Source organism: Mytilus edulis, chromosome 12 (genome assembly GCF_963676685.1).
Source record: "Mytilus edulis chromosome 12, xbMytEdul2.2, whole genome shotgun sequence".
Taxonomy (NCBI): Eukaryota; Metazoa; Mollusca; class Bivalvia; order Mytilida; family Mytilidae; genus Mytilus; species Mytilus edulis.
In genome coordinates, this window is record NC_092355.1 from 113,547 (window position 1) to 138,761 (window position 25,215).

The 25,215-nt window shown below is 32.8% G+C and overlaps 1 protein-coding gene across 13 annotated transcripts in view; it reads left to right on the forward strand.

Moving 5' to 3' along the window:
- The window catches only part of LOC139499351 (cytosolic carboxypeptidase 2-like), a 123,735-nt gene extending 112,865 nt beyond the window's left edge, over window positions 1–10,870 (forward strand). For 4 of the 13 annotated variants that reach the window (XM_071288027.1, XM_071288030.1, XM_071288033.1 and 1 more), the window contains 3 exons: window positions 1,724–1,781; window positions 5,088–5,229; window positions 9,001–10,870. In XM_071288027.1, the coding sequence (XP_071144128.1) occupies window positions 1,724–1,781; window positions 5,088–5,229; window positions 9,001–9,033 (233 nt within the window). In that variant the 3' untranslated portion in view covers window positions 9,034–10,870. Of the gene's footprint in view, window positions 1–1,723; window positions 1,782–2,626; window positions 2,771–5,087; window positions 5,230–7,613; window positions 8,980–9,000 lie in introns of those variants that run through there. The other 9 variants (XM_071288022.1, XM_071288028.1, XM_071288031.1 and 6 more) reach the window with 4 other exon arrangements.
- The last annotated feature ends 14,345 nt before the right edge of the window (window positions 10,871–25,215 follow it).

A 25,215-nucleotide genomic window follows, 5' to 3' on the forward strand; every position in this document is an offset into this window, starting at 1 on the left:
GTATTTTATTTACTTGAAGAAGTAAAAAAAAATATACACATATAAGTAAATTTGTAGGATACTTATACAAGTGAATTTTATTTACTTGTATAGGTAAAAAAAAAATGGCTTAGTTATGTCCCTTAGGCATTCAGAATTTTTTACTTGTATAAGTAAAAAAATCATCCTTTCTTCTTTTCTTGAATTCTTAAGATTTCTTTGCTCTAATAGAATTTTAAATTGTGTTCCCTTTACAGATGTCTTTACTAATCATTTAAAGTATAATTTCATGGACAATGAAAATCCCATTTGTCTGTTATCTTCATAACACTGCTCATTTACAAGCCCCAAAGGAGCAATTTTTGAAGGCCTTGCGCAAATATACAAGATCTTTGCTCAATCAGTTTCTTTGATGAATTAATGAGATGAAACATTGAACTTTAATGAAAAAATTTGAGCAAACCTGGGAAAATTCATTAAAGGCATGATTTTACATCTCAAAACTTGAGGATTTTTGTGGGATTGTAAGAAAAATTTACTTATACAAGTAAATTTTTTAGAAAATTAAGGGGAGATTATTCAAACATTATTTATTTACTTATATGTGTATATTTTTTTTTACTTCTTCAAGTAAATAAAATACACTTGTACAAGTAGTACCCCTGACTGTATGTGCCGTATGATGGTTAAGAAAGGCACATGTTTGAACTTTGAGAGACAATCAGAAATTACATCTTTAGAAGAAAGAAATTAAGTTTACCAAATTTGTCATGATTGTAAAAACGAAACATGAGAAACATCTCCAGCTCAAAGTAAGTTACAAAACTTCAAAGTTAGTCCCAAATTTTGTATGACTCTAAAAATGTAACACTCTTCTGGCATAGTATGAAAAAAAGAAAAAGGTGCTGAGCTAATATCTGTTGTTAAATGATTTTTTTTTAATGATTATTTTATTTTCTTTAATTTACCACAAAAAAGAGAGATATTTTATTTTTTCATATTTTATTTTTTTTCTCCAACTTTTTCTCTTTCTCCCAGCCTTCCTCTCCTTTCTCCTACCCCCTTTCTCCTTTCTCCTACACCCTTTCTCCTTTCTCCTACACCCTTCCTCCCTGTCTCCCTTACCCCTGTCCTCCCCCTCATACATGTATTTACACTTTTGCTATTCAACTGAATTTTGTCTCAAAATGATCTCAAGATCTGTAAATGAATAAACTAGAGGTCATGCTAAAAGCACTTTAATTGTGATGTCATGATACAATGTAATGGATGTCAAATTTTATGAGAACTTGTATGACAGTCAAATTTATGAATTTTTTTATAAACTTTATGTATTCATTTATTCATTAAAGTTCATAAAATGTTCATGAACATGTGTTATGAACAATTTATGAACATTATGAACTGACTTACAGTTCATTAAAGTTCAGAAAATGTTCATGAACTGCATTTTATGAACTATTCATGAACTAAATTCATGAACGAAACTTAATGAACTCATTATGAACAGTCATGCATTGTTCATGAACATTCATGAACAGTTCATGGTGGTTCATCAGTTCATGAATTTCATCTCGCAGGGGTTATATTCTATTGAAATGCAAGACCTAATTAAATTTAACAACAAAGGTTAATGTAAATATTCTTATTACTTTTTACTAAAAGATAAAGATATTGTCAATTTTATTTTTTTCTGTGCATTTTAAATTTGTGTTCATGGTATCTTTTAACTTTTACCTTACAGATGCATTTCGAGACATGAATTCTACAATGCCATCACTACCTCAGCCCAGAGACATAAGGTAACTTACAATTGTCAACAAATGTTCATTTTTTGTTCTTTCAGCTTATTTTAACATCAGTATTTCTTTTCAGTTTTTCATTGTAATTAACCATGTGTAAATGATGTAAAGTTTTTTTTTCTGCTTCTTTTTATTAACTTAATGCTTCATTTATACTATTTAATTGTTGTCTAACTTCAGTACAAATTTATAAACTTTTCTTGCAGTTATATATAAAAAGCTAAAAAGTTTGAATCAAGATATTTTAACTCAAAAAAACAAAGAATATAAAATAAGGCGATGTGGTATTATTGCCAATGAGACATCAACTATACAACAGAGCTGTATACAAATAATTAGATAGAAGCAACCATAGGACACAATGTACAAGACCTTCACAACAATGAGCAAAACCATTTCCCCCCGGAAATTTGCCGTGAAGTCAGGCCCTGACAAAATGTGAAACAGTTGAACAAAATAATCTGCCAAAAAAATATATGAAATATATTAGTAAAGACAAATACATGTATGTGTGTATTGTTAACACCTAAATATGTTTAGCAGTGTATTTGTTGCATACCTGCCAACCTTCAGTGGAAGATGTCCTTCCTTCTATATCCTGTAGGAGGGATAATATTTGCATGTGCAATTTACCTTTTATCACAAATGTCTGTTAATCATTATAACTGACTTGAAACATTACTTTATCTATATAGGGAGTAGATCTGAGTTAATTCCCCTCTTTTAATATTTATTGTCATGTATTAGAAGTTAAGGGGAGATAATAAATATATAAAACTGCAAGAATTGTTCCTGTTTTGTGTTTGCATGCTATCTGTATATTATTTACTAACCACTGATTGCAGTACTGATGACGGGAGCGGTGAAAGTGAGGCTGACTTTACCTCGGCCACATTATCTCTGGCTGCTAGGAATAATCCCTATGTTCACCAAGACTCTGTTCAGTTACAAATGCTTCCGTTGGATGTCACATCAAAAAAGTCATACAGGTATACGAATATACATCTTAATACAAAATAGAGGTATAGGAATATACATTTTAATACAACATAGAGGTATAGGACTATACATTTTAGTACAAAGTACAGGTATAAGAATTTTTAGTCATATCCGCACACTAATAATTTTGGATATTTTTCACACTTCCACAAAACATGGTTTTTATGTTTTTATTCGCACTCTATAACAGGTTTGGAATTCCACACTCTCAAATTGATGTTAATACCCACAAACCCACACTCTCAAGTTGATTTTAATACCCACAATTTCACACTCAAAATAAATGTTTATACCCACAAATTCCAGCAGTTAAAACATCAATGCCATAAGCCAAGTTATACTGCAATCAGCTATTTTACTATACAGATAAAGCTATACGTATAAACGTTAGCTTTATACGTCAATGACCTCAACTCACCTATAAGCCCCGCCTACTTACAACGTCACGTCACAACCATGACAACTTGTAGTAACAATGGTCAAACTTTTATGAATTTAAACCTGTTATGTCTTCAAATTGGTAATTTATATACCATGTTTATCAAATGCTATTAATTAAATTCATTTTCCCTTTCTTATTCCGTAAATTGTCAATGCTTACCGCCTAGACTACGCTCATAGGGAAATACCCCAAAATGGTACCCCAAGGGGGAAATTCCAAACACTTTTTTTTTAATAATATTTGTTTCATATTTTTATTATTTTTTTATTATTTTATCGATTTCACACTCAAAATTAATGTTTATACCCACAAATTACTGTTCATTTCCATAATTCCACACTCCAAATTATTGTCTAAGCAATTAAAATTTTGAATTATATTCAAAGAAAAACATTAACATTTATGTTGCTCTGTATTGTAACATTTGTATGTTTAGTAAAGACTATTTCTTGCAACTAATTGTATTTTAAAATAAATGACTAATTTTAATAGGAAAAACTTAATTTTAACACAAAGATTTGTATAGTAAGACTATACAAATCCTTGCTTTTGAAGTGCTTGTTAAAAAATATCGAAATATTATTAGGGTAGGTTATAGGTTATAGGTTTAGCTGTAACACAAATATTTTGTGTGGTTTAACTAACAGAAACTAACTTTCATACTTTAACGATATTTAAACTTACTTACATTATATAGTGTGACATTATTAATAACTGTTGATTTATAAATAGATTTCAGATAAATGACAAATACAAATTTTCAGTTATTTTTAAAAGAAGAAAAGGTCCCTAGTAAGGACATCACAAGTCCTATATTTTGCCCATTGAAAAGTTGCCATATATATGTTCTTTGATTTATCTTTACTACACTGAAGTTAAATGTATGAGGTGTTCACATTTCATGAAATGGCAATTGAAACAATCCATGAGGAAATTTGTATATTTCATGAAATTTCTTTATTTTCTTTGTTTATATCAACTTCTAAGTATATACATTGTATGTGATTGGAAAAGTATGTGCCAAACCAAAGTTTGATAATATTAAGAAAAGGAGTAAGGGCAATAAGCCCCCAGGGATCCCTTATTTGGCCTAGATATTAGTGTCTTTCTTCTGTACAAATAAATAATTGTTATTTAGTATGCAAATATTACCTCTTGACATAATACTTTTCCTTATATACATCTAGTAATATTGAAAACTACTTTTTGTCCCGCCTTGACAGAGTCAAAAAGTCAGACATAGGTATGCTGTTTCCGGTAATGGCAGTGCAACAATGTATTAGTTTGTGATTAGGTCTAGTTGATAGTAAACCACTAGTGGTAGGTCAATCATATTTGGTATGCAGTTGTATTAGCATTGACACATCTCGTTACCATGGAGAATATATGTGATAACAGTTTATGTCACTAAAGTGTCAATATGCACAATACATTAAGGCAGGCAATAATAGTCGCCTTTTTCTTACACTCCTCTGTCTTTATAGTAAACATGGATATAATAGAAAGTTTCAAAGCTGGAAAATTTTGTAAGATGTGGTTAAATTTTGAATTTATAGTTGAGATCCTGAATACATCTAGGTATATCTCAGTCTTGCAAATAACACTCCACAACCGCTCATACATGTACTGTTCGTGTGAGCCAAGGCTCCCCGTTGAAGGCCGTAACTTGACCTTTAATGGTTTACTTTTATAAATTGTTATGTGGATGGAGAGTTGTCTCATTGGCACTCATACCACATCTTCCTATATCTACATATGGGGCTAAAACTTTTTTACAGGAGTGGTCCAATATCACGGACCACTAGAAGACAGTCCACAACGTCTATTTAACCTATGTGGAGTAATATTAAATTTTATTTTAACAGGAGTGGTCCGATATCCCGGACCTCTAGAAGACAGTCAACACCGTCTATAACTTTCAACAATACTCCCCCAAACATATTCCCTGTTACTGACGAGATTAAAACAGAGAAAAGACCTAGAATAACTCCTAATGCAGGACCATTGGTAAGGCTTATGTTTATTATAATCTTCTATAAAGTCTATTTGTAAAAGTCAAATGATTGACTATTTTACAATCTTTTTTTTGTTAGTTCCTCTGCATCTGAGCACACATGTCACACCATAGTTAAATAAAAAAATTAATTATATTTAAAATATTAAAATTATTTTAAAAGAAAAGCTAATGTTAGGGGATATATTTATAACCTTGATTTAGATATTTTGTTTTTTATAAATCTTTAAAGTATATTCTGGTTCGCCTATTCTGTTACATGGATAGCACACAGAATGATACACCTGTTTCGATGTCTTTTGATAGCTATAGCTCAAAAAACGATTACTTTAACCAGTTCAGACATCTTCCATTTGTTGTTTCATGTGAGATTCATATAATTAGCACAAGTCATGTTTTATTTAAATCAAATAGGAGACATTATTAAAGGGATTTCATTTAAGTCTAATATCTGAGAAGGAGTGACATGTAGGTATGTGATGAGTGATCCCTTCAAACCCCTATATACAACTGATAGATACCTTTTTAATCTGATATCCAAGTACACGTTCCAGTCAACAATTCCAAATCACTATAAAGAAAGGTGTTTTTTCCTCAGGTCACAATTGTTTTTTTCATGTCTTTCTGTCTGCCAAACCTTAGATGTTTAATCAGTGTTAGATAATCAGATAATTTAAAAATGTTTATAGTGAGTTATTTCCCTCTGTCTGTGTAATATTTGGTTATCCTATAGTAATAACACTACTGTTTTGTGTGGTTTTGTGGTGTAGTGGGTGGCAATTTCAGTACATCACACACACTTATCTGGTACCTAGACCAGAGTCTCAACTAGAATGGGTTCTTTGGAAGCCTTTGTTGGTCAAAGTTGTCCTCTACTTTGACCTGGAGAACAATCTTCTGATATTACTCCTGTTTGTCTGTTTCCACCGAGTGGCCTGTTGCCTCCCACACCATAATAACTACTCTGCCCTGTGTCATAGCACTGCCGTTTTGTTGTGGTGGGGATTTTTCTTATAAAAATTGTCGTAAATATGTTAGTGACTAGTGATACATCTCTTTTGGTCTCGATAGGGAGTGCACATGGATTCCACTTTACCAATACTATATCAAGGTTTAAATGTTATCTTTGTTTAGCAGACAGGGAGTGTACATACATGTATGCCACTTTACCAATACTATATCAAGGTTTAAATGTTATCTTTGTTTAGCAGACAGGGAGTGTACATATATGTATGCCACTTTACCAATACTATATCAAGGTTTAAATGTTATCTTTGTTTAGCAGACAATATATGGAGAGGAAGCTGTACCTAAGGTAGACTGATTGAGAGTTACTCATATAAAAAGTTATCTTTGAGTTCATTTTAATAACTGATCCATTTGAACAATTGCTGTTATCAATTAATTTAAATAGTCTAAGTTAAAACTTCTCTAAAAATAGAAATTAAAAGTTTTTGAACTAATTATAGTATTTTGGGATATTTGCGAAGGGAATGGAATCAATTTCATTGATTTTTTAGAAAATGTTGTCTTAGAATTAAGTTAAGGGTTTTGGCAAAAGCATAAAAGTATCCCTGAAAAGTTAGGGAGAGACACACATAGGAATCAATGAGATAAAACATTTCCAGATTTAATACTATGCTCAAAGTCAGGAAATAATTTTACTTTAGGGAGGTATAATTGAGCAGGGACAATTATTGGAGTAATGGATTAACTTAAATCAAATAACAGCCTGCATTTATACAAAATAATAAATTAATGATGAGCTCAAAAACATAAGCATTTGAAATTTGTATTGCTTAGTATGCTAATGCTTATATTAAATATTAAATCATTATAAGAATTGTAAACTAAAAACATGTCTCGTAACTCATAAAATCATAAAATAATTACTTTTTGCAGTTTATGCTGACCTTATTGCTTTTATTTGACTGTTTTTTGCTAAAGTAATTTTTGTGTAAACAAAACACTATATATGGGACTGACTTGATATCAAAATCTGCTATCTATAAAAGGAAAATGTGGTATGATTGGCAATGAGACAACTCTCAACATGAGACCAAATTACACAATCTGCAATCACTTACAGAATGTATTCTTCTGACGTTTCATTCTCATTGAAATCTTGTTCTGGAATTATTCCCAAAATAGATGATAAAAGTGGAAAATATCAATGAATTTTAAAAATATGAATTTCGAACAGCTGTATACTTCTGTTGCCTTTATTTTGCAGAGGATGAAATAAAAAGGCTTATAAAAATTAAAAATATAGAATTAGTTACCTTTTTGCACCCTTCAGAATGGCATTGCAGAGGAAGCCATACAAAGGCTTATAAAAATAAAAATATATAATTAGTTACCTTTTTGCACCCTTCAGAATGGCATTGCAGAGGAAGCCATACAAAGGCTTATAACTAAAAATGGTGACGGTGATCCTCAAAATAAATCAGCAGCCATTGCTAGAGAATACATGAACGTTTTATTGGATAGATTAAAGAAGAGGGCAAAAACTGTTTTGTATGACCCAGATTTATTGTCTGATGTGGCTAAGAAGTATATCACACGTTTGGTATTGGGTGATGGGGAAAAATAGAATTCATTGGGTTATAAAGGTCAAAATCAAGTCATCTAGTCACATGTTTGGGTATTGGGTGATGGGGAAAACTTAGAATTCATTGGGTTATAAAGGTCAAAATCAAGTCCTCTAGTCACATGTTTGGCATTGGGTGATGGGAAAAAATAAAATTCATTGGGTATAGAGGTCAAAATTAAGTCCTCTAGTCACATGATTGATATTGGGTTATGGGAAACCTTAGAATTCATTGGGTTATAAAGGTCAAAATAAAGTCCTCTAGTCACATGTTTGGTAATGGGTGATGGGGAAAACATCCAATTTATTGGTTTATAGTGGTTAAAATCAAGTTCACTGGTACATTTTATTGCTTTGATAAAATAATATAACCGTTTTTATAGCGATGTCACATTACATTTGATAATTTACACATAATTTTTTTTCTCATAAAACTGAAACCTGTTGGTTAAAAAGAAAGTGATTCCACATGAAAATAAGGCTCAACAGGTAAAATGAATTTTTAATTCAAGAAGATTAAAGATGTAAAATGAATTTTTGATTTGAGATTTAACATGTAAATTAAATGCACTCAAAGGATTGGACATAAACATGCAGATGGAGTAGGGTTATTTATTTCATTTGATATTAGTATTATCATTTTGTAGAGGTGAGAGTTTACTGGTGGATTTTAGACATTGTACATGAGTTCTGCAAAGCATACACAATTATCTGTTATTTTGTATATAAAGGTTTTAATCACCGTTAATTGAGCCTTATACTCAAGTATAAGTTTGTTGAAATTAATGCATTTTATATAATAAAAACATATATATATATATATATATATATGTTATTTAAGAATTTAATATGGAAATATTTATGAATTGGAGGTAATTTTTCCTTCTTACATCTACTCACCAAAAATTGAGATTTTGAATGTGCATTATCTCCTTTGTCACAATTTTGGTAGTTTGAAAAAAAAAACAAAGAAAAAATCACATCTAAATTTCAAAAAGCTTTTATATTTCATGAAATATTATATGTTCAAAATGAAAAGTAATGCATATTAAACAAATGAAATACTGGCAACAGTAATTATTGATTTACTGTAATTATTAATTTTTTTATCCATTGTAAATGAGAACATTAATTGTGGTTTTACTGTAACTTACATATTTTTTATCCATTGTAGATAAGAGGAATAAAAGTGAAAACTGAGTCATGACACAGGCTTATCTATAGGATGTAATCAATTAGAAACTATCCATAATGCACCTTATTGCTATTTGTCAACAACTACTGAACATATATCATGATCCTTTAATATTTGGTGTCCAGAAGAAAATTGTAAAAACAATGTTGGACCCCATACAACTATAGTGTTTGTTGTATGACGTCAATAGTTTAAGTGTCACGAAATCTTGCAAAGATGTGTTGCAGATTCTTAAATAGCTATGAGGTCTATAATAAAGACTTACTGCTTATTTTACCATTTAAACACATGAATCTTTTAAAAGGATTCTTTTAATTTTACATTTAAACACACAGATCTTAGAAATGGAATATGCTTAATCAACTTATAAAAACATAGATCTGAGAAATTGATTATGTGTAATCAACATTTAAACACATATATCTTAGAAAAGGAATATGTATAGTAAACATTTTTATCTTAGAAATGGATTGTTATTGAACACTTAAACAGATGGATATTAGAGACAAATTAAAATGCTAATTGAACATTAACACATAGACCTTAGAAACGGATTATGTTAATTGAACATTTAAACACATGGATCTAAGAAGTGGATTATGTTAATTGGACATTTAAACACATGGATCTAAGAAACGGATTATGTTAATTGAACATTCAAACACATGGAACTAAGAAACGGATTATGTTAATTGAACAGTTAAAGACATGGATCTAAGAAACGGATTATGTTATAAATTGAACATTTAAACACATGGATCTAAGAAACAGATTATGTTAATGGAACATTTAAACACATGGATCTAAGAAACGGATTATGTTATAAATTGAACATTCAAACACCTGGATCTAAGAAACGGATTATGTTAATTGAACATTTAAACACATGGATCTAAGAAACGGATTATGTTATAAATTGAACATTTAAACACGTGGATCTAAGAAACGGATTATGTTAATTGAACATTTAAACACATAGATCTAAGAAACGGATTGTTATAAATTGAACATTCAAACACCTGGATCTAAGAAACGGATTTAATTATGGATTTTTATTGAAATTTGAATATTGTCAGGGATTATGTTTAGTGAACTTTTAGTGCTACAATTCTAGTTTGTTAAGAACAGCCACACTAACAACAAAACTCTGTTCTTGAATCACATGACTGTCACATGACAATATCTTTACAATGTGGTAATTATTTAGAACATTGTGTTTATTATAAGGATTTTATTTAAGTTATTGGTGACTGGAGCTTGTTAGATATAATGCAATATGTGGTCATATGAAATCATGCATCTATTAAAAACGAGAAAATTAGCAATGGGTTATATAACAAATTTGTAATTTTGTGTGTATAATTATTTATTTATTTATTGTTTTTTATAAAAAGCATTTAGAAATTATTTGATATCAATTTCTTATTGATATATAAGGTTTACTGAACACATGTGTTAAGATGGGTTTTAATTTGACATATGTTAATATGGGTTGAAATTTGACATGTGTTAATATGGGTGGAAATTTGACATGTGTTAATATGGGTGAACATTTGACATGTGAGCATTTGTATATATTGTAATGAATGAAGTCAGGAATCCTCGAGCAGGAATCAAAATGGTTAACATAATGTATATCTGTAAAGACTTGCCAATCAGTGCCATTATGTGTATAATGTGTAGGGACTGTGATTGTTTAATGCTGTGATATTTTCCTGAATTTTATTGAACGCTATTTATACTGCTGATTTTAGGGTTTTTTTCTACAAAAATATGTAAAATGTTTGGTTAACAATTTTGGTAGCCAAAAGTTCTGGAAAATCATTGATCAAAATACACATAGATGAAATTTACAGTGTCTTTTTTTACCCTGCCATTGCAATAGAATTGCTATCACCTAAAAAATGGATTAGAAATTTTACAGTCCATCTGAAATCACCTTGAGGCAGTTTTGAGGCTTTAGGAAATAGCAGAAGTGAAATAAGAAAGATAGCAAACTCACAGGAAAAATCAAAACAGAAAGTCACTTATCAAATAGCAAAATCAAAAGTTCAAACACACCAAACGAATGGAAAACAACTGTTATACTACTGACTTGGTACAGGCATTTCTTCACGTAGAGAATGGTGGATAAATAAAGGCAACAGTAGTATACCGCTGTTCGAAACTCATAAATTGACTGAGGAAAAAAAACAAATCTGGGCTATAAACCAAAACCGAGGGAATCACATCAAACCAGGTTTTATAGCTAGCTAAACCTCTCACTTGTATGTCACATAAAACTCCATTATATTGACAACAATGTATGAAAAAAAAAACAACAGACATAATAGGTAAAAATGTCTAAAAAGGGATACAGAAGTCAACATTGTGTTATGATATTAATCACAAAAAAAAACAAACAAATGTGTCAACAAAGAAAAAAGTATAGACATGATAGACAAAGAACATAAGCAAAAATGAAAGACAAGAATACATAAAATGACCACAGTACAACAACACATTGGTGGGATGCATAAGTACTGAGCCACACCAAAAGGATATTACCAAAAATAGACTAAATAGTAGAGGATAACATTCACAAAGACAAATTAAAGAACACTATAACATGTTCTGTATAAGATTGTAAACAACGTCCGTACCTAGAATATATCCTTCTATATCGTTGTTCGTCATTTGTGAAGTTGATACCGAATATTTATCAACATGTTACTGATATATCCCATTAACTTTAAAAAAAAGATTTGTTCTGATATAACCCTGGTTCTGTTGTTCAGCATCCTTTTGCTCAGACACTGGTGACGTTTTATTTATGTCGTTCTTTTTTGTGCTGACATGAATTATCATTGATATGGTTATATTTATGAATTAACTGTTAACAAAATTTGGAAAAAAAATGTGAAATACTAAGGCTTTTCTACCTCAGGCATAGATTTCCGTAGCTGTATTTGGCATAACTTTTAGGAATTTTAGTCCTCAATGCTCTTCAACTGCGTACTTTATTTGGCCTTTTTAACTTTTTTGGATTCGAGTGTCACTGATGAGTCTTTTGTAGACAAAACTGGCGTATATACAAAATTTAGTCCAGGTATCTATGATGAGTTTATTTTTTTAGTCTGAGTAGTAACAGCAAATTCGTACATACCGTACGAGTTGGGAAATGTATATTTTATATGCGGTTGAAGTTGAAATTTTATTGCTACGAAGGTGAGGGGATTTGATAAAAAAAAAATGAAATCGTCTTGTTTGTAATAGATTCTGGTTCTGAGATGAACGCTTATGTCAAATTAGAGGTATGAGTCTTAACAATCAATGAAGCTGTGTTTGTTATTTTAATAATTTCTAGTTTTGGAGGATATATTAATGAAACCCAATCAGAAAAGTTTGGTTTGTTTATTGGAAATAAGACTGAGTGTAAATATCCTTAATTTTGAATTAGTTAATACAAGTAGATTATGGTGTAATCTTCATATCTGTTCTATCAGATGTAGACATGAATATCAATTATATGGTCATTTTAATAAGTGTCCTGTTGACAAAACTTTTTTTTTCGAAAAACTAAGGCTTTTTTTCTTATCCCAAGATAGACTACCTTCGCCCTATTTGGCACAACTTTTTATACGCCCGTCTTTTAGACGGGACGTATTATGGTATACCGTTGTCCGTCCGTCTGTCCGTCCGTCGTCCACACTTCGGACAATAACTCAAAAACACTTTCACCAATTTCCATGAAACTTAAGTGAATTGTTTATATCTATTGACGTAAGCTCCCTTTCGTTTTTTTTTTTAATTTCAGATTTTAAGTTTTGGATTTATGGGGCTTTACTCATAAAAAAGAGGGGATTTTCAACGCTTCGGACAATAACTCAAAAAGGCTTTCACCAATGTCCATGAAACTTTGGTGAATTGTTTATATCTATTGATGTAAGCTCCCTTTCAATTTTTATAAATTTTAGATTTTAAGTTTTGGATTAATGGGGCTTTATTCATAAAAAAAAGGAAGTTTTGGATTTATGGGGCTTTACTCATAAAAAAGAGGGGATTTTCAACGCTTCGGACAATAACTCAAAAAGGCTTTCACCAATGTCCATGAAACTTTGGTGAATTGTTTATATCTATTGATGTAAGCTCCCTTTCAATTTTTATAAATTTTAGATTTTAAGTTTTGGATTAATGGGGCTTTATTCATAAAAAAAGGGGGATTTTTAACACTTCGGAAAATAACTCAAAAAGGCTTTCACCAATGTCCATGAAACTTTGGTGAATTGTTTATATCTATTGATGTAACAAATAATACTGAATAAAATCTGATGAAAACAAAAAAATTGTAAAATCTTTAGTTCAATTTAAAACATTAAATTTCTTATAAAAAATAGGTTCCATTAATGTCATACGTTTGTACTATTATTGAATGGTTGCAAGGATGAAAGCACATTAACAGTCTCTGAGATACTAACTGTTCCCTGAGGCATATATCATTTTATGATAACATTTTTACTATCTAAGCTATGGATAAAAATCAAATACTGTTTTTGCATATAGGATGTTTTACTCTTGTTAAAATTGGTTGCAATTGAAATCACAAATGATACCTTAGCATTGCAGCTTTTTTATAGAGTTCGGTTTCGGTGGAAGGGTTGAGCACAATAAAAAATGTTATGAAACATAACTAGTCTACAATAGCACATAATAAGTGAACAAGTGACAACATGAAAATACTAACATGTGACTAAATATTCCTTAAATGTCAAAGGGTGTCATTTTATGAAAAAAATAAGGAAATCAAGTCTCCTAAACATTTATCAATATGATCATCTTGTGAATATTCTAAACAATAAAAAGGTAATAATCATTATCCACCATATTAAGCACCATTTGAACCACTTTTGCATACATCTTTGTATAATTTAGTATGGATTCCTTACTGTGATCAACAGAATCCAACTATGAGCAATATACCCCAAGAAAATTATCTTCTTTCAAACTACTATAAAATTTGGAAATCAGCCATAGAATTACTAAAACCCATAATCATATATCACTTTCCTTATATTGCATTGAAGACTTCTATGTTATATGCCAATGTTAATGGTATTTGTTTTTTATGCTAAATATTGAAAAGCTGAACTAGGTTTAATCATCAGTGTCTTCTTCACTGTAATCACTGTCCTCATCAGAAAAATCCTCATTTTCATTCTCAGAAGAGGCCTCCTCATCATCAATGAAATCTTTATCTTCATCATCAATGGAATCCTTACTTTCATCACCTACTTCCTCATTTAGATCATAACTTTCAGTAGAGTCACTTTCACCATCTTCACTTTCCCTGTTATCTTCTTGCTGCTCCTCATTGTCATTGTAGTCTTTTGCCATTTTTATACGCCCGTCGTCAATGAAATCCTTACTTTCATCACCTACTTCCTCATTTAGATCATAACTTTCAGTAGAGTCACGTTCACCATCTTCACTTTCCCTGTTATCTTCTTGCTGCTCCTCATTGTCATTGTAGTCTTTTGCCATTTTTATACGCCCGTCGTCTTTCAAACAACGGGCGTATCATGCGCTAAAGCGCAGCCCTTTATTGGAATTTTGAGTCCTAAATGCTCTTCAACTTTGTTTTTGTTTGGCGTTGAACCTATTTTGATCTGAGCGTCACTGATGAGTCTTATGAAGACGAAACGCGCGTCTGGCATATTGAATTAAAAGCCTAGTACCTTTGATAACTTTATGCCTTTACCACCATCTCTGTCATGGTATTATTTCCAAATTGTATGTCAATTTTTAGCTCACCAAGCTTAAACAAAAGGCCAAATGAGCTTTTGCCATCAATTGTCTTTCAGCCGTCTATCATCATAAACTTTTTATCAATCTTCTCTGAAAATAATTGCCAAATGTTACGAAACCTTACCATATAAAATTGAGAATGGAAATGGGGAATGTGCCAAAGAGACAACAACCCGACTATAGAAAAAAAACAACAGCAGAAGGTCACCAACAGGTCTTCAATGTAGCGAGGTAGCAATACATAGTCAAGAGTTAGGTATCACAATTGTGGTTGCGGTTGATTTTTTAAGGGGAAATTATTGTGTGATAAAGTAATTTTAAGAACAGCTGATGACTAAACTGAAGTATTCAAAGTGGGTTTATATGGATACCAATATTGCTTTTTGATGTTTTATGGGCTATTTTCTGTTTGACAGTAAGTATTTTCAAATCAAGAGTGTCATATGTCCAGAAAATCCACTCAATTTTTTTCACATAATTTCAACCCTTTTAACTACCATGACTACTGGAAAAAAAATCTATGGAAAATACTCAAATTTAAACATCAATAGGAGCAAATAAATGAAAATGACATTAAAATGTAAAGGTGGGGTTAAGAAAATACCACAAGTCATCCACCCGAGGACTTCTTGTCCAGAACTAGGGAAGACAATATATAAAGCTATGGTAAATACGCCATTTCTGACCACTTAAATGCAGAGCAATCTATGCTGAACTATACTGTCCATATAGAAGAAAATACATGTGAAAATAAGAACAAATAGTTTATAATAGTCATGTATGTACTAACATAGTAAATTCCCCTTGATAAATACATGGAAATACTTTCAGAAAAGGTATCACTTCTGGAGATTCAAATTCTACTTTTGACCAAATTTTAATTGTTTTCCTAACTTATATTACTACCTTATGGCAATCAAGTTTACAATTCGTATCTGGGATGTAAACCATAATATAACATGGCCACTGCTACTAATAAAATTGAGAATAAACATAGAACATAGGGATTAAAATGTTGTTATTGGTAAATTTTATCTTTAAATTGCAAGCAGTAAGAGCAAACTGACATTTGGTTACGACTATTAACTGGCCAAGTTATCTTTCTTTCCTAGGTTTTTTTCAGAAAAATCCGGCACCCCATTTTGAACTTATTGCCAAGGGAATGGTTTTTTTTTTACCAATTTCCAATGTCTTTGCTATCTTGAGAACTATAACAGATTGGGAAAAATGTGAATATGTCCAGATCAATAAGATCCTCTAATATAAGTTACATGTAGAGTAAATTAAATTATCAAAGCTGAATTCGAAGTATTGAGGTTAAAACAAATCTACAATTAAGTCTCTTTTGAGGAAATCACCAATTTAACCATACAAAATGTGTTTTTGGAAAAAAGTAAAATCACAAAAATACTAAACTTAGAGGAAAATCAATTTGGAAAGTCCATAATCACATGGCAAAATCAAATAACAAAACGCATCAAAAACGAATGGACAAGAACTGTCATATTCCTGACTTGGTACAGGCATTTTCAAATGTAGAAAATGGTGGATTAAACCTGGTTTTATAGCGCTAACCCTCTCACTTTGATGACAGTCTCATCAATTTCCGTTATATTTACATCAATGCGTTAACTAAACAGATGTTAACACAATGGATGCAACCAGTAGAGAACCTGAGGGCGTCTCTTTTAAATTTGTTAATGGTGCGTATTATAATTTGCTTTTGGTTTTTATGTTATGCCGTAAGTCGGTTTATATGTTTGATCTATTAAATTTACCGATGTATTTAAAAAAAAAAACACATTTATTACATGTCTCTGTTAAAACTAAGTTAATAAAATCAACGGTACCAATTTTGTTGCACCAGATGCGCATTTCGACAATTCATGTCTCTTCAGTGATGCTCGTGGCCAAAATATTTGAAATCCAAAGCATATATAAAAGTTGAAGAGCTATAATCCAAAAGGTCCAAAAAGTATAACCAAATTCGTGAAAGGAATCAGAGCTTTGCATGAGGGAGATACATTCCTTAATTTATAATAATTTCTAATATTTTGTAACAGCAAATTTTAATAACACAAAAAATCCGTATTTTCATGCCAGTACCGAGGTACTGGCTACTGGGCTGGTGATACCCTCAGGGACTAATAGTCCACCAGCAGAGGCATCGACCCAGTGGTAGTAATAAAATCAACGGTACCAATTTTGTTGCACCAGATGCGCATTTCGACAATTCATGTCTCTTCAGTGATGCTCGTGGCCAAAATATTTGAAATCCAAAGCATATATAAAAGTTGAAGAGCTATAATCCAAAAGGTCCAAAAAGTATAACCAAATTCGTGAAAGGAATCAGAGCTTTGCATGAGGGAGATACATTCCTTAATTTATAATAATTTCTAATATTTTGTAACAGCAAATTTTAATAACACAAAAAATCCGTATTTTCATGCCAGTACCGAGGTACTGGCTACTGGGCTGGTGATACCCTCGGGGACTAATAGTCCACCAGCAGAGGCATCGACCCAGTGGTAGTAATAAAATCAACGGTACCAATTTTGTTGCACCAGATGCGCATTTCGACAATTCATGTCTCTTCAGTGATGCTCGTGGCCAAAATATTTGAAATCCAAAGCATATATAAAAGTTGAAGAGCTATAATCCAAAAGGTCCAAAAAGTATAACCAAATTCGTGAAAGGAATCAGAGCTTTGCATGAGGGAGATACATTCCTTAATTTATAATAATTTCTAATATTTTGTAACAGCAAATTTTAATAACACAAAAAATCCGTATTTTCATGCCAGTACCGAGGTACTGGCTACTGGGCTGGTGATACCCTCGGGGACTAATAGTCCACCAGCAGAGGCATCGACCCAGTGGTAGTAATAAAATCAACGGTACCAATTTTGTTGCACCAGATGCGCATTTCGACAATTCATGTCTCTTCAGTGATGCTCGTGGCCAAAATATTTGAAATCCAAAGCATATATAAAAGTTGAAGAGCTATAATCCAAAAGGTCCAAAAAGTATAACCAAATTCGTGAAAGGAATCAGAGCTTTGCATGAGGGAGATACATTCCTTAATTTATAATAATTTCTAATATTTTGTAACAGCAAATTTTAATAACACAAAAAATCCGTATTTTCATGCCAGTACCGAGGTACTGGCTACTGGGCTGGTGATACCCTCGGGGACTAATAGTCCACCAGCAGAGGCATCGACCCAGTGGTAGTAATAAAATCAACGGTACCAATTTTGTTGCACCAGATGCGCATTTCGACAATTCATGTATCTTCAGTGATGCTCGTGGCCAAAATATTTGAAATCCAAAGCATATATAAAAGTTGAAGAGCTATAATCCAAAAGGTCCAAAAAGTATAACCAAATTCGTGAAAGGAATCAGAGCTTTGCATGAGGGAGATACATTCCTTAATTTATAATAATTTCTAATATTTTGTAACAGCAAATTTTAATAACACAAAAAATCCATATTTTCATGCCAGTACCGAGGTACTGGCTACTGGGCTGGTGATACCCTCGGGGACTAATAGTCCACCAGCAGAGGCATCGACCCAGTGGTAGTAATAAAATCAACGGTACCAATTTTGTTGCACCAGATGCGCATTTCGACAATTCATGTCTCTTCAGTGATGCTCGTGGCCAAAATATTTGAAATCCAAAGCATATATAAAAGTTGAAGAGCTATAATCCAAAAGGTCCAAAAAGTATAACCAAATTCGTGAAAGGAATCAGAGCTTTGCATGAGGGAGATACATTCCTTAATTTATAATAATTTCTAATATTTTGTAACAGCAAATTTTAATAACACAAAAAATCCGTATTTTCATGCCAGTACCGAGGTACTGGCTACTGGGCTGGTGATACCCTCGGGGACTAATAGTCCACCAGCAGAGGCATCGACCCAGTGGTAGTAATAAAATCAACGGTACCAATTTTGTTGCACCAGATGCGCATTTCGACAATTCATGTCTCTTCAGTGATGCTCGTGGCCAAAATATTTGAAATCCAAAGCATATATAAAAGTTGAAGAGCTATAATCCAAAAGGTCCAAAAAGTATAACCAAATTCGTGAAAGGAATCAGAGCTTTGCATGAGGGAGATACATTCCTTAATTTATAATAATTTCTAATATTTTGTAACAGCAAATTTTAATAACACAAAAAATCCGTATTTTCATGCCAGTACCGAGGTACTGGCTACTGGGCTGGTGATACCCTCGGGGACTAATAGTCCACCAGCAGAGGCATCGACCCAGTGGTAGTAATAAAATCAACGGTACCAATTTTGTTGCACCAGATGCGCATTTCGACAATTCATGTCTCTTCAGTGATGCTCGTGGCCAAAATATTTGAAATCCAAAGCATATATAAAAGTTGAAGAGCTATAATCCAAAAGGTCCAAAAAGTATAACCAAATTCGTGAAAGGAATCAGAGCTTTGCATGAGGGAGATACATTCCTTAATTTATAATAATTTGTAATATTTTGTAACAGCAAATTTTAATAACACAAAAAATCCGTATTTTCATGCCAGTACCGAGGTACTGGCTACTGGGCTGGTGATACCCTCGGGGACTAATAGTCCACCAGCAGAGGCATCGACCCAGTGGTAGTAATAAAATCAACGGTACCAATTTTGTTGCACCAGATGCGCATTTCGACAATTCATGTCTCTTCAGTGATGCTCGTGGCCAAAATATTTGAAATCCAAAGCATATATAAAAGTTGAAGAGCTATAATCCAAAAGGTCCAAAAAGTATAACCAAATTCGTGAAAGGAATCAGAGCTTTGCATGAGGGAGATACATTCCTTAATTTATAATAATTTCTAATATTTTGTAACAGCAAATTTTAATAACACAAAAAATCCGTATTTTCATGCCAGTACCGAGGTACTGGCTACTGGGCTGGTGATACCCTCGGGGACTAATAGTCCACCAGCAGAGGCATCGACCCAGTGGTAGTAATAAAATCAACGGTACCAATTTTGTTGCACCAGATGCGCATTTCGACAATTCATGTCTCTTCAGTGATGCTCGTGGCCAAAATATTTGAAATCCAAAGCATATATAAAAGTTGAAGAGCTATAATCCAAAAGGTCCAAAAAGTATAACCAAATTCGTGAAAGGAATCAGAGCTTTGCATGAGGGAGATACATTCCTTAATTTATAATAATTTCTAATATTTTGTAACAGCAAATTTTAATAACACAAAAAATCCGTATTTTCATGCCAGTACCGAGGTACTGGCTACTGGGCTGGTGATACCCTCGGGGACTAATAGTCCACCAGCAGAGGCATCGACCCAGTGGTAGTAATAAAATCAACGGTACCAATTTTGTTGCACCAGATGCGCATTTCGACAATTCATGTCTCTTCAGTGATGCTCGTGGCCAAAATATTTGAAATCCAAAGCATATATAAAAGTTGAAGAGCTATAATCCAAAAGGTCCAAAAAGTATAACCAAATTCGTGAAAGGAATCAGAGCTTTGCATGAGGGAGATACATTCCTTAATTTATAATAATTTGTAATATTTTGTAACAGCAAATTTTAATAACACAAAAAATCCGTATTTTCATGCCAGTACCGAGGTACTGGCTACTGGGCTGGTGATACCCTCGGGGACTAATAGTCCACCAGCAGAGGCATCGACCCAGTGGTAGTAATAAAATCAACGGTACCAATTTTGTTGCACCAGATGCGCATTTCGACAATTCATGTCTCTTCAGTGATGCTCGTGGCCAAAATATTTGAAATCCAAAGCATATATAAAAGTTGAAGAGCTATAATCCAAAAGGTCCAAAAAGTATAACCAAATTCGTGAAAGGAATCAGAGCTTTGCATGAGGGAGATACATTCCTTAATTTATAATAATTTCTAATATTTTGTAACAGCAAATTTTAATAACACAAAAAATCCGTATTTTCATGCCAGTACCGAGGTACTGGCTACTGGGCTGGTGATACCCTCGGGGACTAATAGTCCACCAGCAGAGGCATCGACCCAGTGGTAGTAATAAAATCAACGGTACCAATTTTGTTGCACCAGATGCGCATTTCGACAATTCATGTCTCTTCAGTGATGCTCGTGGCCAAAATATTTGAAATCCAAAGCATATATAAAAGTTGAAGAGCTATAATCCAAAAGGTCCAAAAAGTATAACCAAATTCGTGAAAGGAATCAGAGCTTTGCATGAGGGAGATACATTCCTTAATTTATAATAATTTCTAATATTTTGTAACAGCAAATTTTAATAACACAAAAAATCCGTATTTTCATGCCAGTACCGAGGTACTGGCTACTGGGCTGGTGATACCCTCGGGGACTAATAGTCCACCAGCAGAGGCATCGACCCAGTGGTAGTAATAAAATCAACGGTACCAATTTTGTTGCACCAGATGCGCATTTCGACAATTCATGTCTCTTCAGTGATGCTCGTGGCCAAAATATTTGAAATCCAAAGCATATATAAAAGTTGAAGAGCTATAATCCAAAAGGTCCAAAAAGTATAACCAAATTCGTGAAAGGAATCAGAGCTTTGCATGAGGGAGATACATTCCTTAATTTATAATAATTTGTAATATTTTGTAACAGCAAATTTTAATAACACAAAAAATCCGTATTTTCATGCCAGTACCGAGGTACTGGCTACTGGGCTGGTGATACCCTCGGGGACTAATAGTCCACCAGCAGAGGCATCGACCCAGTGGTAGTAATAAAATCAACGGTACCAATTTTGTTGCACCAGATGCGCATTTCGACAATTCATGTCTCTTCAGTGATGCTCGTGGCCAAAATATTTGAAATCCAAAGCATATATAAAAGTTGAAGAGCTATAATCCAAAAGGTCCAAAAAGTATAACCAAATTCGTGAAAGGAATCAGAGCTTTGCATGAGGGAGATACATTCCTTAATTTATAATAATTTCTAATATTTTGTAACAGCAAATTTTAATAACACAAAAAATCCGTATTTTCATGCCAGTACCGAGGTACTGGCTACTGGGCTGGTGATACCCTCGGGGACTAATAGTCCACCAGCAGAGGCATCGACCCAGTGGTAGTAATAAAATCAACGGTACCAATTTTGTTGCACCAGATGCGCATTTCGACAATTCATGTCTCTTCAGTGATGCTCGTGGCCAAAATATTTGAAATCCAAAGCATATATAAAAGTTGAAGAGCTATAATCCAAAAGGTCCAAAAAGTATAACCAAATTCGTGAAAGGAATCAGAGCTTTGCATGAGGGAGATACATTCCTTAATTTATAATAATTTCTAATATTTTGTAACAGCAAATTTTAATAACACAAAAAATCCGTATTTTCATGCCAGTACCGAGGTACTGGCTACTGGGCTGGTGATACCCTCGGGGACTAATAGTCCACCAGCAGAGGCATCGACCCAGTGGTAGTAATAAAATCAACGGTACCAATTTTGTTGCACCAGATGCGCATTTCGACAATTCATGTCTCTTCAGTGATGCTCGTGGCCAAAATATTTGAAATCCAAAGCATATATAAAAGTTGAAGAGCTATAATCCAAAAGGTCCAAAAAGTATAACCAAATTCGTGAAAGGAATCAGAGCTTTGCATGAGGGAGATACATTCCTTAATTTATAATAATTTCTAATATTTTGTAACAGCAAATTTTAATAACACAAAAAATCCGTATTTTCATGCCAGTACCGAGGTACTGGCTACTGGGCTGGTGATACCCTCGGGGACTAATAGTCCACCAGCAGAGGCATCGACCCAGTGGTAGTAATAAAATCAACGGTACCAATTTTGTTGCACCAGATGCGCATTTCGACAATTCATGTCTCTTCAGTGATGCTCGTGGCCAAAATATTTGAAATCCAAAGCATATATAAAAGTTGAAGAGCTATAATCCAAAAGGTCCAAAAAGTATAACCAAATTCGTGAAAGGAATCAGAGCTTTGCATGAGGGAGATACATTCCTTAATTTATAATAATTTCTAATATTTTGTAACAGCAAATTTTAATAACACAAAAAATCCGTATTTTCATGCCAGTACCGAGGTACTGGCTACTGGGCTGGTGATACCCTCGGGGACTAATAGTCCACCAGCAGAGGCATCGACCCAGTGGTAGTAATAAAATCAACGGTACCAATTTTGTTGCACCAGATGCGCATTTCGACAATTCATGTCTCTTCAGTGATGCTCGTGGCCAAAATATTTGAAATCCAAAGCATATATAAAAGTTGAAGAGCTATAATCCAAAAGGTCCAAAAAGTATAACCAAATTCGTGAAAGGAATCAGAGCTTTGCATGAGGGAGATACATTCCTTAATTTATAATAATTTCTAATATTTTGTAACAGCAAATTTTAATAACACAAAAAATCCGTATTTTCATGCCAGTACCGAGGTACTGGCTACTGGGCTGGTGATACCCTCGGGGACTAATAGTCCACCAGCAGAGGCATCGACCCAGTGGTAGTAATAAAATCAACGGTACCAATTTTGTTGCACCAGATGCGCATTTCGACAATTCATGTCTCTTTTAAACTTTAGTTTATATTACGAAACTTCTTTTAGGAATTTGAACTTGTTTTCTTTGGCTTTTCTATTCTTCTTTTTATGTACCCTCAACTATAAGTTAGTTGGCTAATTGGTTTACCCCTGTCCATTCATTTATAGGTATATATTTATTCCATATAACTCCTTCTGTTTTTACATAAATTAAAGGTTATTGTCCATGGGTCAGAATTTTGATTTTTAATATTGAAATTTGTTATATTAATTTTAGTATATACTTACATAAGTGGTGCATTGCGTTTCTGGATAAATCATCCTTAAGCGAACCATAGACCTATGTGCTCTTTTGCTCAGCTTTGTGTATTTCAAAATAACACTTGGCATATGCGAAATCATTATTTGTTTGTCCAATACACAGTATGTGTCAAAGAAAGTTCCACAATGACTTTGTAAGGATATTTTTACTTCAGAGTGGAGCATGGGGGCATCATTTTTGTCGAGCTTGCGACGTTTGTTGCAGAAAGCTCGACAAAGAGATAGTGATCCGGCGGCGGCGGCGGTGTTATAACTTTTTAAAAGCTACGACGCTTCCATCAGTCACATGTCCATGGTGCTTGACCTCATTTTCATGGTTCAGTGACTATTGAAAAAAGTGAGGATTTTTTGTAATTGTAAATTCTCTCTTTTTATAAGTAAAAGGATAACTACTAGTATATTTGGTATGTGCGTACCTTGCTAGGTCTTCATGCCCGTCACTTGACCTCGACCTCATTTCATGGATCAGTGAACAAGGTTAAGTTTTGGTGGTCAAGTTTTGCTGCCTGTGCTGGTTTGAGGGTAAATGTAGATAAAACTGAGGCCATATGGGTTGACTCAAGATTAGGCAGTAATGAATAACTGTTACCAAATAAGAAATTATCTTGGAATATATCAGGAAAGTTTAAACTATTGGGATCAATCTCTTAAATGAGGATAAAACTTTAGAAAACTTTACAGAAAAAATTAAAGGCATGAAAAGCCTTTTCAATTTATGGTCATACAGAAACTTGACATATATTGGCAAAACCATTGTTATCAAAACGTTGGCGCTCCCACTTTTGGTACAGTTTCTGACAGTCCTTCCAAATCCACCAGTTCAGGTTATACAAGAAATACAAGGAATTTTCATCAATTTTTTATGGGATGGAAAACCAGACAAAATAAAAAGGAAAGTTATTTTAAATAATTATGACGAGAGAGGTTTAAAATTCCCACATATAGAAAGTTTTTGTATGTCCCTTAAAATGTCATGGCTTTATAAATTGCTAGATCCTTTGAATAGTTCTCCCTGGAAAATTCTATTTTTGAGTTATATTGAAAAATATGGAGGGGATAAAATATTGTACCTGACAAAAGAAGGTCTGGAAAAAATTGCAAAAAAGTTAAATCCTTTTTGGAGGGGCATTTTTCTAAATCTGGCTAAATTGAAGCCAGAAAAGGTGAAAAATGAAAACAATCCCATTAATATCCTGAGTCAACCCATTTGGCTGAATATCAACATTAAAAGATGTGGAAAGCCATTTATTTTTGAAAATTATTGTAATGATGGTATATTTTTTCTAAATGATCTAATCTCAGATGGGAAAAACATACTGACATTTGAGCAGCTAAAACTCAGTATGCAGTTAAAACCAATTTTGTTGAATATTATGGTCTTGTTAGTGCAATTCCAGATATCTTGAAGAAAACCATTTCAGGTCATTGTAGATTAGATATTATTGAAAATGATATTGTACAAAAACTCAAAAATGATAAAAAAAACCATGTAAATATTTTTATCAATTATTTCTAGAAAAAATTAAAGAAAATCCTTTAAGATCACAAAATAAATGGTCTGATGATTTATGTGTT